This window comes from Cheilinus undulatus, linkage group 13 (assembly GCF_018320785.1).
Source record: "Cheilinus undulatus linkage group 13, ASM1832078v1, whole genome shotgun sequence".
Taxonomy (NCBI): Eukaryota; Metazoa; Chordata; class Actinopteri; order Labriformes; family Labridae; genus Cheilinus; species Cheilinus undulatus.
Genome location: NC_054877.1, coordinates 18,788,525 through 18,802,073, shown reverse-complemented (window position 1 = coordinate 18,802,073; position 13,549 = coordinate 18,788,525). Strand labels below are relative to the sequence as shown.

General features: G+C 37.9%; 1 protein-coding gene across 1 annotated transcript in view; it reads left to right on the top strand.

The window, feature by feature from the left end:
* Positions 1-12,460, top strand: part of pde1cb (phosphodiesterase 1C, calmodulin-dependent b) — a 126,329-nt gene extending 113,869 nt beyond the window's left edge. Inside the window, exons 14-17 of the mRNA XM_041804273.1 lie at positions 248-423; positions 3,023-3,250; positions 4,274-4,336; positions 6,078-12,460. Of these exons, the coding sequence (XP_041660207.1) occupies positions 248-423; positions 3,023-3,250; positions 4,274-4,336; positions 6,078-6,097 (487 nt within the window). The 3' untranslated portion in view covers positions 6,098-12,460. The remainder of the gene's footprint in view (positions 1-247; positions 424-3,022; positions 3,251-4,273; positions 4,337-6,077) is intronic.
* Positions 12,461-13,549: the final 1,089 nt, after the last annotated feature.

Sequence of the window (13,549 nt, the reverse complement as noted above, 5' to 3'; positions counted from 1 at the left end):
TATTATGAGCTACGGAAATGCTAGCATGCCAATATGCTAACTGCACATAGCGATCATTAGATATATACCCACTAAATAAGAAGTATATCTGTAATGTTTTTATTAACATGGCGGCATGGCGTTATATTAGCATTTCTCTCAGAATTCTCTCAGAATTTCACTGTTTCAGTACAGCTGCGTGCAGCTACCAGCATGGCTGGTGAAGTTGATTTTCAACTTTCTTCTTCTGTCTTATCTTTTTGTCCAGTCTAAACAGTATTAGCTCGGATGAGACCAAGAGGCACAGCGTGAAGAGCATAGGCTCCGACAGCAGCTCATCAGGACAAGGCTCTCTGCTGACGGTGGACCTGAAGAACTTCAAGGCACTGTGGAACGAAGAGGTTTATCAGAACAGAGAGAGATGGAAAGCACAGGCTGCTAAAGGTACTTACTTCTTGCAGACAGCATTATGATTTATTAAAATGGACATGATTCAAGGATTCAGGGAATATTAAAGCCCTGGTTAAAGGACTCTGTCCAAACAGATCATGAAATCCAGTAGAATGTGTAAAATTGGCTTACGGAGCTGCAATGCTCTTAACGCCTGCAAAGCTCTCAGCTCCCTCAGAGGGGGATTCGGACTGACCTGTATTAGAGTGGGATTTTATGGGATACACAGTGATCTCTGTGGCTATGAATCAGTTTTTATTGTAATATCTGTTCAAAGTCATGCCATTTTCTAACCAGGCACCATTTTAAAAGGTTTAGAAGTAATAAAAGTGATTAACATATGCTTTAGTTTCAAGTCAATAATAAAAGCAATGTTTTAGGTTTTCAGCTTATAAAAAATGTATCCATTTTCATTACACTTTTTTTCATTATTCCAAGGTAGATCTTCATTTGAGCAGAATCACTTTCTTTACCGTGTAATTCATTATGAGTTGTTAGAGTTTTGCATGGATCAAGTATTGATATTCTTACCAATAGATTTTACACCAGATTCTTTTCTCACAACTTGTAAACCCAAAAATTGTTTAAAAGCAGTCTCTAAACCATTGGTAAATCTTGTAATCATTAGTTAGTTTCAACCCACCTACCTATTACAGAGTGGGACTAGATGTTGGACCATATTATACGTTCTAACTCTAATTCATTTCTGTCATGTACAGTTGTTGAAATGAAGAGAGAACGGAGTGAACAGTTGAATTAAACATAGCACACATCACATAGGAGTTGGTGGGAACCAAAATAGAGTGAAAAGAGCGGCTATTGGGCTTTTTTCTGCTGTCCATAAACACATCTCCTATTAAAGGATAACTGCTCTGTGACTGCCAAATGTGTAAATAATCAACTTTTATTAACAGTGTAATATTTAGCTAAGTAATTTAACCCTCTGAGACTGACATTGTTGCATATAGCAAGAAGAGACACAAGTAAAAAAAAAAAAAAAGTAAAATAACTTCAGAGCCAAATATCACAGCCACTTACTTTTTCCTTTGCAGCCTGCAGTTATGTCATTCCAGTGATGCTATCCATGACTTTGTAGCCCTTACAGAGATTTATCTGGCAAGCCCAGAACTTGGGTGACTCTCTAGGGTATTAAAAGATAAATCCACACCAGTAACTTCAACATTGAGCGTCTTTTTATCCATTTTTTAATGCTTCATATCAGACTGTGACAGCCAGTAGCAGGCTGTTCCATCGTCACATCAGGCTGTATCAAACTATGCATGTCTTTAAACTTTGATCATGCAGACGACAGCCTGATTGGCTCATAACAGAGTGACAGAGAGGCTGTGATGTGGCCCTCTGTGTCAATGCAGACAGAAACTGCCTTGAATAATGGCACAGATAGAACCAGTACAAAGGAGCGTAAGGGCTACTTTTGTAAATAGATCAATATTTCAAATATTTATTTTTTGCAACAGTGATTATTATTTTCATTTTTTGGTCCCTGAGAGATGTGCAAACAAGTTTGTGCAAACTAGTCTTAGTCATGATTGTTGCCTGTTTCACACATAAAAATCTTTAAGTTTTAATTTTATTTCATTTTTACTTTTTTTTCCTTTTGTTTTTATAGTCCTAAAGCTTTTCTAAAATCCAAGTGACATTAGTGCAGCACACTCTTAAAGCCCAGGTTGTTCTGAAAAAAAGTATGTTTAGAGCTTGACTGGGCACCACAGCTTTTAAGACAATAGGTCCAGGAGAGACAAAATAGTTAAAAATTGCTTAGTGCTGAGAGGGTATAGATTTCACATAACTGATATTTCAGGAGTTTTTTGATGATTGGCACCAAGTTAAGGGAATGGTAGGATTGCATTCCTGCTGTTTGGTGGGGTCATTTTTGCATTTTTACAGACTGGATAATTTCAAAATCTAGTTTGCTCCTGCTGTCTTCCAAGACATACTTAATCCTGCATGTCTAAAAAAGTGTAACTTTTTTCAGCTTAACATGTTTATGTTAATGATCATTTGGGGTCCAAATATCAACATTTGAGTTTAATGTATTCAAATTCAAGACATTGTGTTACTATGCAGAGCAACAGACTGAAACCCAGCTACTGCTATTGAATTTTAGAACTGGGGACCAGGAGACTTATGTGGTGACAGCTTTCCCCACCACTGAGCTCAAGTTGTAGCTCCCGTTTTTGACAATTTCTGTTTTGGAAGTAAATTTCTTATTGAAACAAATGAACTTGAAAGCATCGTAAACAGTACAAAGGAGTGAGTGGAACTTCCATATCATCCCCCTAACATTCAAATGAATTTTTATAGATATGGTGGATGCACCTCAGCCAAAACTCATTTTTATATCCTGATGTGTTTGTAGTTTGTCACTTTAACACCTAAACTCGGCAAGAATCTATAAATGGCAAGTTTTAGAAATCTGCCTTATATTATTTCTGAAATAAAACGGTATAACAAGCTCACTCACTTTTCTGTGGCTTCAAATTAGAATCAAATAAAGACTAGTTCATACACTTGAACACACTCTCTCTGTCTCTTGCATGTTAACCTGCCTCCCCACTCCATGTGACCTCAGAAGCGGAGGAGCGAGCTAAAAGGGAAGCAGAGGAGCAAGCCCAGGAAGAAGAGTCCATGGAGCCCCAGGAGGTCCACACAGAATCAGAGCAGCCTGAACCAAAGGAGGACAAACTGGAGGAGGAGGAACCCAAGTCAGCAGAGGCCAGCAGACCACCAGATGGCAACACAGGGGAGACGGAGCAGGGAGCACAGCCAGGGAGCGGCGCACACACTCCACTGCAGAACGGTACATTCCTTTAATGGCGCAATTCCCAAAGCAGGGCCTGCTTTAAATAATGTGACAGAATGTGTTTGCATTCAGCATACATAAGTGACAGCCATCTTTCATATAATCAGGTCTCTCTTAACAATTTCTGTTAAACATTCGATACTAAGAAAGACTATCAATCACCAAACTAATCCTTGAAATGTCATGCCAAGTGATTTAATACAGATTTAATACCCTGAGAGGTCACAAATGTGTTCCCCCAAAAAATAACTTACTTTGTACACTTTTTGTTCCATTGCAATAAGATTTTGTTTCCTTGCAATAAGTTATGCTCTACCTTGCATTAGGTTTAAAGCCATGCCTAACAGAAGAGCATGTTTCCAAACTCAAAACATACAATGAATCTGTCTGTAGATAAAGTGGTGGTGGTGGTGTGGGGTGTGGGGGGTGTGGGGGGGGGTCAGGGTTATACTGCAGTATATCTGACAATCTTGCAAGGAGTGAGTGGAAATATGCCCATTAAGCACCACAGGTTCAGTCATGTTAAACTGATGAGCATGTGAGTAGGCTAGGGATGTTGTTAAGTAGACTTGGTCTGGTGGAATGAAAGAGTTTCCTGGGGGATATGAGGGAGCTGCTGGAGTCTGAGTCAGTGAGATGACAGGAGCAGGTGGAAAAGTCAGACAGCATCTGCTGGATGAAGAGGGGAAGACAAAGAACAGATCTGTGAAGGAGGCTGTGACACTTCAGTTTACAGTTTCTTCAACATCTAAAAACATGTTTTAGATGGTGTCTGCTGTGAATTCCCCTGCAAGTGTTGGCAAGGTGTTATACTGAATGCACTGGTTTTATGAACTGCGGTGGTAACACATCAGACACACCTAACAGAAGCACCACAGGTTAGATCCTATGGGGCTAAACGGTTCCCTCTGATTTTGGGGAATACTGAGGTCAATGCAGAGGAAAACCAAAAAAGTCTCCATGCACTTTTTATATTTAAACACAAATTTTTCCTATAACACAATTATTCCTGCGTTTCAGGAGAGCTTTCTGAAGAAGCATCATCTCCTGAGGGTGAAGAAGACAAAAACAAAGTTGTAGATGGTGAGTTTGTTCCTCTGTTCCACATGTTAGCAAGCATATGCAGGGGGAAGGCTTTAGTGGAAATATTGATATCAATTTACTTGTGAATAACCAGCATTAGAACAATTGACAACAAATTAAACAGCCACATTAAAGAAGGGGACTGGATATTTTGTCAACTTCTGATTGGGGGCAAGTAGCAATGTGTTCAAGGAGTAAAACAAAGAACATTATTAATTCTTTAGCTACTGATGTGACCCAAAAGTAGTGACTGTTTGTCATGGTTTAGCACATTAAACTCTGATCTTGCCCATGTTTCCTCAGCTGATGTCTGTCCAGTCTCACTCAGCATGTAAGGAAATCCATTTCTTTTAAGAGATCCAGATCCTTTGGTTCAGCTCAGTAAAGCTGGTTGTTTGGTTCCCAAATGACTCTTTATTCTTTAATAGTTTAACTTTTTAAATGTTAATTAAAGGTCACATATAATGCAAAACACACTTTTTCAGGCTTTTCTAACAAAAATATGTGCCCCTGGCTTGTCCACAATCACCCCCAAAATCAGAAAAAGTCCCCCTTCCTGTCAACCTTTCAGAAAACGTGTGCTGAAACAAGCTCTTCTCAGATTTTCCCCACATGATGTCATGTGGGGAGTTAGCCCCGCCCCCAGGTTTGGTCTGCCCTCCCTGCTTGGGAGAAAGTTCCACCCTTTTAACCAAAGTATATAATCTGTAAGAAAATGCTAAGAATTCAAACCAAGCAACTTGTTTTCCCCCCTTTGATGAAAGACCCCCCTGGACCCTTGCCTCCCTTTGTATGGCTAGACAATACTGGGAGGTGTGCAGGACTGAGTAATTTGTGATATTGATCAGTTCCATGTGAAGTACATTAGTTAAACTCTGGAAGACATCACTTTTTTTTAAAGTTTAGGGATGGTATTTGATGTACGTAGAAATGTTTTGATGATTAGTGCTGCATAGAGATCCATTTAGAACCATAAATTAATAACTTTCCTCTGTTTCCATTCATTCCTAATGGCTGTCCCCCACTTCCTGACCCCCTAAAAGACATTCAAGATCACGTGATTGCAAATAAACCTATAACCTATAATAGTCTTTGGAATACCACCCCCATTTGCACACAAATGTTCTGGTTTTTGCATCACTGCTTGTCTTTTTTAGCAGGAGGTCAAACAAAGTCTCATCATTTATGCAGTGATTATGAGAAGTAATATTTATTTACATTTTGAAAAGCACTGATACAGAATAACAAAAAATATCAAAACTTTGCTTTCACTTGGAGCCTTTAAAAATGCTGAAGTTTTCTTTTCTTTTCATTGAATGAAGTGAATCTTACTCCATTATTCATACAGATCAATGTGTCAACTGTCATATTGCTTTTAAAATCAGCAAACACGTGGCATTGTAAACTGACAGCCCAGTCGGGTCTTTCCTGTGTGAGTCCTGGGGAGGGGCTGGGGAGTCTTCAATCCAATCCACTTTATTTATGTAGCACATTTTAAAAACATTCACGTTTACCAAAGTGCTGCACAATAAAATCGAGCCTTAACCTTTGTTTTGTATTACACATGTTTGAGTTGTGTGTTGAGGTTCAGGTACAAATAATTTAAAAATAAAGACTTTAGAATTAGACCTTTAAAAAGAAAAGAATAACTAACCTCCCCTGCTGTGATCTTCCCTCCTGATATTTTTATTTGTGTATAATTTCCAATTGTCATTAACATTTCTTTTCACTTTTTCCTAAGCCGAGGTAGCGATGGAATAAGTGAGCTGAGGAGTACTGTTACGTCTCAGCAGCCCAACTGTCGACCGGAACCTTTACTTATTAACTCAGACTCTCTCCAGAGGGAGGCCATTAGAGGGACTGTGTCGCCCTCTACAGGACAAAAAGAAACTGACACCCTCACCTACTCTTTGTCTTCTATTACCAGCTTGTTTCCACTTGTACCATGTTTATACTCCCTCGCTCCTGTATGCAGAGCTTGCGGCTCTACTTGTGTGCATTATTCCTCTTCCTTGTGCTCACTGATGAAGAGGGAGTTTAGCAACCTTCATGTTTGAGGGAGTCTTTGGAGGACCGACTCTGAAAATGTTGCTTTTCTTTTTATTAGTCTGCCAATAATTTACTTCAGTGTATGTTCAACCACTACAGACATGTAGCCATTTTACTCATCCCACTTTCTCCTGAAGTTTTTGCCTCTCTGTCAGCTCTGTTTAACATCACATTTACAGTCTAGTACCGGGTTTATTATAGACATAAAGTTTATTATCACAGCAGTTTTGCGCCTTACGGACTCTATGTAGGTGCAGAAATGTAAGAAATGACAAATGAGTGTACAGAACATCGGGTTTGATTCACAGGTTTATAGCACAACTATTTTACTAGCAAGTCCCCCTTACTTATACAAATCCACCCCTTTTAGACAACTCCTCTGTGTGTTTTTGGAGCTTCCGTCTCTTCAAAACCTGCTGTGGCTCTTTTTTCTTTCCTTCCTTCCTTCATATTGTTTACTTTCCTCAGAAATTGTGCATTTCTTCGACTTTTGTGTTCTCATCAGCCACATTTCTATTGTATGTTGTGTGTTTATGCACTCTTTACTGTATATAATTCAAGTTTGGATATGTATGGATCTGGGGAGGAGTAGAAGTCCACCAGTGGATATTTTTATGGATAAAATGTAAGATATTGTAGTGGAAAAAGTCCAAAAATCAGAATGCAGTTTTTGCATTTCAAACATATCGAACACAAACACAAATTCAAGTTTTTGTAATGTATGAAACTGTATTGTTTACTTTTTGTTACATTCTTGTTTGTTTTGCATTTGTTGAGTCCTGTATGAACCATACACTTGATGTGTCGGATATCCTCACACTGTTTGTCAATTCTCTGTCAGAACTCTTCTTCTTGATGCCTTCTTAAATGTTTATCAGCTGTAGCAGAGAGTCAACATCGTTGCTGAATCAGAAAAATCTTACTGTACATTGCTTTATTTTGCAGAGGTTTTGTTACAGCAGCTTCGCCTGCGAGGTTGTGATGTTAAATGTTTACAGTGTGCTCATATGTTAATGTGTTGAATACATCATGCTTCTGTTGTGATGCATCTGCAGCTGTGAGTCCAAAATGTATCTGCTTCTTGGTTGTTTGCCCGTTTTTAAAGGCTTGTACCGTTGTGTATAGGAGATATAAATATTGCTTATGTGCATATGTAAAATAATGAACCTCTGCTGGGCTGGATCAGCTTTTAATATATAACTTCTATGTGTGATTGGAAGAAAAAGAAGAATTTTGGCAGTATTTCCATAATTATGGATATATTTTCCCTAAAATTGTGCACTTTCATTTTGTTTTTCATTTGATTTTTAATTCTTTGGGGGGAAAAAAATCAAAATTTATTGTGCCAAGATTAAATTCTTGGAATACTTTTAGTTTATTTTTGACGTATATTGCTCCTATGTACACTGTTGAATATGCTTAATACTAATGGCGCATTCCATTTGATCCTGAAAGTTGGATAATCTGTGATGTCAGTCGGATAGATCATCCCAAAACCCCCACTGATGTGATGTCATTTTTAGCTCCGACATCCAACTTCCAAAATATTTGGAATGCACCATGTGTTTATAGAAAACTGCCGGAATTTATTTTTTAAGCATTTAAGTTCAAACAGAAACTCCCCATTTTTTATATATTAGCATGATGTTTGGTGTCATGCTTGGTTATAAAGCAGTTTATCACAAAATGCTTCTTTCTACCTAAAAAATACAGTCAGTGGTTAGCTAGCCGGCTGGCTGAATGTGTGCCTATAAATGTTAGTTCCATTTTACACTTTTCGCTGAAAGAAAACCAACGTTGTGATGTCATGAATCTGTACTGATTCAGCTTTAGTCAAAAAAATTGAATAGAGTGCTGCAGGGATGATGAATTTTTGGACAACCTGGAAGTTAGCATCAGGCAGGTTCCATCAACAAAACGCCTGTGGCTTTTTCCATGGGTTTTTGGATTATTGCTGAAAGTAAGCTCTGTTAATACTGGTTACATCTTTTGTTCATAAAGACAATATTCAAAGGCAAATACTACTTTCAGAATTTTTGAAACCCATTTGCAATCAGCATAAATAAAAGTGCTAATGTTGGCTATGGAGCGGCTGACTTGCTTGAACGTCAATACAATTGATCATCCAACTTTTATGAGTTTGAAACTCATTTACCAGCATTTTCTTTTTTTTTCAAGTTTTTTCTTAAATTTGTTCTTAAGAAAATTTCTAAGAGCCTGTGTGGGATTCATGACACATTCTTAACCTGCTGAGTTGTTCACACCTGTGTTCTTAAAGTCCCTATAAAGTGATTTAAAAAAATTGTTATTTTAGGTTTATTGTACAACAGATCACGTTGTTATGAATGACCAGGCCAAATTTCAGTCATGAAAGACACCTCTAAGTTGTTAAAAATTCAGCTTCAAAATCAGAAAAAATATGGCTAAAATCTGCTCCAGAATGGTGAGGGTGTGTTTGAATGAGCTGAAGCCACGCCCACTCCCACTCAAAAATAATAATTCTTATCAGAGCACAGCTGCCTGGCTCTGTGAGAAATCGTTGTTATGTTAGGTGGGCGGAGTATTCCCTTTCAAGACTGATGATGTCATGGCTCAGAGTTTTGCCCTGCTCTAATAAAACCAAGCCAGGAAAGAGGTGAACAACTTTCTAAATAAAAGAATGAGTCACACATAGATCTCAGAGTTTTCACATGTTTACAGCAACCTTACTCCAACATGTCTGGTGTGTTAAGACACAAAGGTTAGGTTTCACATAACAAGGATTTTAAGTTGATGAATGCTGGGTGCTCATAAGCTGGAAGCGTATGCAGATTCCTCCTAATTAGCAAAGGGGAAATGCCCCTTTTATGCCCATATGACATATAAGTTCTGTGCTCAAGGACAGAAGGGCACACAAGAGTGAGAGAAGTAGCGAGCTAAATGTCAGTAAATTAAATTAATACATAAAAAAAAAAAAAACAATGGAAATATGTCAAAATACTTTGATACGTTCTATGTAGCAGCAGATAACATCCTGTCGGGACAAGCAGTGATTTATGTATGGAGAAACATTACCAGAAAGGCCACGTTTACTGTTGTTAACAACAATATCAAGCATTTAAAGTGCAAAAAATATAAACATTCTTAATCTTAAGCTACTTTTATGTCTTGAAAGTAGTGAATTATTTGGGCAAAATGTTTTAAAAATGTTTTTAAAAATTCATATAGAAGCAGCAGCAGGCAGGAATTAATAGAGCCTCTGTGTAAAGCCCGGCCGAGTAGTGTCAAACAACACTCGTGTGGTCCCCAAAGTGGTCCAGCTTGGTTCAGTACAGTCTTGTCATGGTTTAGCACATTGAACTGTGATCTTATCCGTCTTTCCTGAGCTGATGTCCGTTTCACCAACCTCAAGCCTCACTCGTTGTGACAGAAAATCCATCTCATAAGCTTGTATTAAGACCTTATTTCTGGCATTTAACCAAAAACTCATTCAAAACTCTCACAGACTTTCAGACAATTGAACCAGTGGTCCCAAAATGCTAACACATCTCCTGGTTTTATGTCACATTACTGCAGCACTCTTCATCTTCTTACAATTTATACTTTAGACTTTAATTTTGGTAACTGTAAGAAACTTTGACAGCACTTTGATGTTGAAGAAGTATTTTTAATGGTCTGTTTTTGCTGTTTTTCATTTCAAAAAAAGGTTTTTATCTGCTTTTTGTCAGTTTTTCTCGACCGTCTGCTATTTGTTTTTTTACTCCGTGGATGGATTTACCAACCTTTTCTTTTTGTCTCTCTCTTTTGATTTTGTCCTTGTGTGTTTGTTTTATCCACCAGCTCTGAAGTCAGAAAAATCCAGTGGCTCAAAACTGTAAAAAGTTAGTACCAGTCATAGCAAAGTAGATTTTTAAACACAACAAGAAGAGAAGTCTTTGCATCCTGAAACTAGCCTGCCTGACACTGAAAGCAGAGTGTATCTTCTGCTTCAAGAGACCAACACATGTACAGTCTTGTAGTTTGCTCTTTCACTATCTGCTGCTGTGATAGGCTGCTGTATGAATATTTAACAAGAATTTATACCAACCATAATCAGAACATAGCTGTATTTATGACATGTAAAGACTTCTAATCATGGTGTTTTGTAATGGTTACTATGGAACACTCTCTGTTGTTTATTTAAGGCATTGTTTCCTTGTTTAGTCTGATTCGCTCTCTAATGACTGAACTCAAACTGTTCTGGTGGCTGAGGTTAGATGGATGTAAAGAGCGAGTACGGGTGAGTGTGAGTGTGTTAATGTATGTGGATGAGCGTGCGCTAGTGTGGCTGAAACTGCCGAAAATACTTAACGTGCATTTCTGATCTCTTCACTGTGATCTGCTATAAATGATGCGAGTATGATGACATGAGTGTGTTTGCATGGATGTGGGTGCATGTGAGTGTGACTGAAAAACAATAACAGATAAAGTGGAAGGTTAACTATTCTCAAACCTCAAAACTTGATCAAAAGTCACATTTCTAATCAGATTTGTCATGATTTTAAGCTCACACTCTCATATGGTAACCTCCTCAGACCCATACTTTTGTTTGGAATGCATTTTTTGTTTCTCCCACTTATTTGGGATAAGTGGGACCTGATAAAACCTAAACAAGGTCTCTGAACAGGAGGTAGTTTTCACCAAAAATTATGTCTGCATATGAGGGCAACAAGCTAATCTTACTGTACAACACACAAATAAAATTGCTATTTCTTGTTGCAAGTCATTTTCACAAAGAATATGTTTTTAAAGCATTAAAGATGACTGCTTCAAGTCAAACTCATAACAAATTTCCAGTCAAAATCCCCCAAATTTTCCAAATAAATTCCCCCAAAATTCCATGGTACAATTTTGGAAAATTGCCAAACAGCCATACAAATTCTCTAACATCATAAAAATTCTGAAAAATTGCGAGGGATATTACTTCCCAAATTTCAAATCAAATTTCCCAAATATACAAACAAATTTTCCCAGAAGAATACCATGGAAAGTTTTGGGAAAATTGCCTAACATTTTACCCCAAACAGCCAAAAAAAACAAACAAATAAAAGCACTAACATTCCCATTAAAATTCTTGAAAAGTTCAAAGGATATTTTCCCCCGTTTTCTGATCAGTTTCCCCAAATTTACAAATAAATTTCCCCCAAACTTCCATGGAAACATTTTTGGAAAATGCCAAACCAACTTTTCCCAACAGCCGAACAAATTCCCCAACATTTACATGAAAAATCTTTAAAATTTCAAAGAATATTTGCCCAAAAAAAGGCCAATCAAATTCCCCAAATTTACAAATAAGTTCCCCAAATTCTATGAAAGTCCCTTAAAAGCACCCCAAAAAAACTTAAAATCAAACTCTCCAAAACATAAAAGATATTCCAGAAATTGTCATGAAAATTCCTTTGAATTCAAAAGCAAATTCCCACAACATTTCAAGAAAATCACTTTAACTTCTTTGTAAATTCTGAACACTAATTTCAAAACTTCTAATCACAGAATTATAACTCAGTTGTTGGAAAGCTGAAATGTAATGTCCTCATATGGACAAGAAGGGTCTCAGGAGGTTACATGGAGACATCAATTACTTTTTTAGGTACACCTAAACTGCCTATTAATTCGAATACCTGGGCACCAATCATATAGCAGCAACCATTGCATTAAGGCATGTAGACATGGTTAAGGTAATTTGCTGAAGTTGCTTTAGAATGAGGAAGAATGCTGACTGAAGTGAATTTCAACATGCAGTTATATTTAGTTAAACAGGTGTACCTAATAAAGTGACCAGTAAGTGTATAAAACAGAATAAAAGTCCATTATGATTTTGGCCTTTAAAGAAGTTATAACATCAACGAACATGAAGGTGTGGTGATTAAACTGGCTCACCTTCTCACTATGTTCTTGAACAGACAGAAGACCTGAGAGATTGTGAGTGAGCGTGTGTGAGTGTGTGCGTATGCATGTTTGTGCATGCATGTGTGTGTCACTGTCCCATGCCGGCCAGGCGGCCGCGTGTGCCACCATGCTCTGTGACTGCACAGCTGTATCAATAAATCTGGACTCAAAGGGCTCAGATCATGTCTGCCTGTCTTCATTTCTACAACAACAAGAGAAACAAAAACGTAATGCAATTAAAACAACGGTAGACTAAACACTAAGCATCATTTAGCAAAGTTACAGGAGCAGAAACCTCAAGCAGATCCAGAGTCATGTTCAACAGCGAGATGCAAAAAGAGAGACGGATGGGAACTAATTCATATGAATGAGTAAGTTAGATTTATGGCTGCCCTTGTAATAAAGACAGTTGAAGTTAAAAATGTGTTATCATGTAGTTGTTTCAGTCTGTAGGCTAGTGGTGAAATCTGATCTTTATTGGCTGTTAATTTCATGAACATCCTTAGGCCCATTTTGATGGCCAGATGGTCTAACGTATCTCTGTTTCTAACACAGGGCTGTTAACCCTTTGCTGGATGGGCTGATAAAAACATATTTAAGGGATAAACGGGGAGCTTTCTAAGTTTAAGTTACACCACTGACCAAAAAGTGTACCTGAAGTACTGGCATTTTGTTTAAGCAAAATAACCATACTGTACATTAAACCTTACACCAAACAGTGTTTTCAGGCATCAGACTTCATCCATCTCTTCTTTCTGCAACTCTATCCCACTTTGCAACGCCAACACAGTCTCAGCAGATGGCCGCTTAACCTTCTCCAGGTTTCTGCTGGTAAAAGTGAGTTTTTCCTTGCCTCTGTAACTGTTAGTGCTGTCCTCAAAGTGAATTAATGCTGGGTCTTTGTATAACAGGATAAATAACATAACTTCAAAGATAACTGTCCAGACTTTTTAAGCAAAGTGTCTTGAGATTACACTCAGTATGCAACAATATGGACATCTCACTCAGAACTGATACCAGGTCTAAGGTAAAAACCTTGTGTTGTAAATTGCTATTAAGTAGTAATTTTCTACACGCGTGTGTTGCACACACAGGTCAAGAACCACAATTTAGATAAAGAAGAAGCTTATATAGCTATTATAGCAGAGAACAGCATGGACAAGCTTAACCCGGACACTGATGAGATGTAATGGAGGTAGCTGGGGTGGAGGAGGGTTGCAGTGGTCACACTGAAACAACAGACTGACTGCGGAAGAT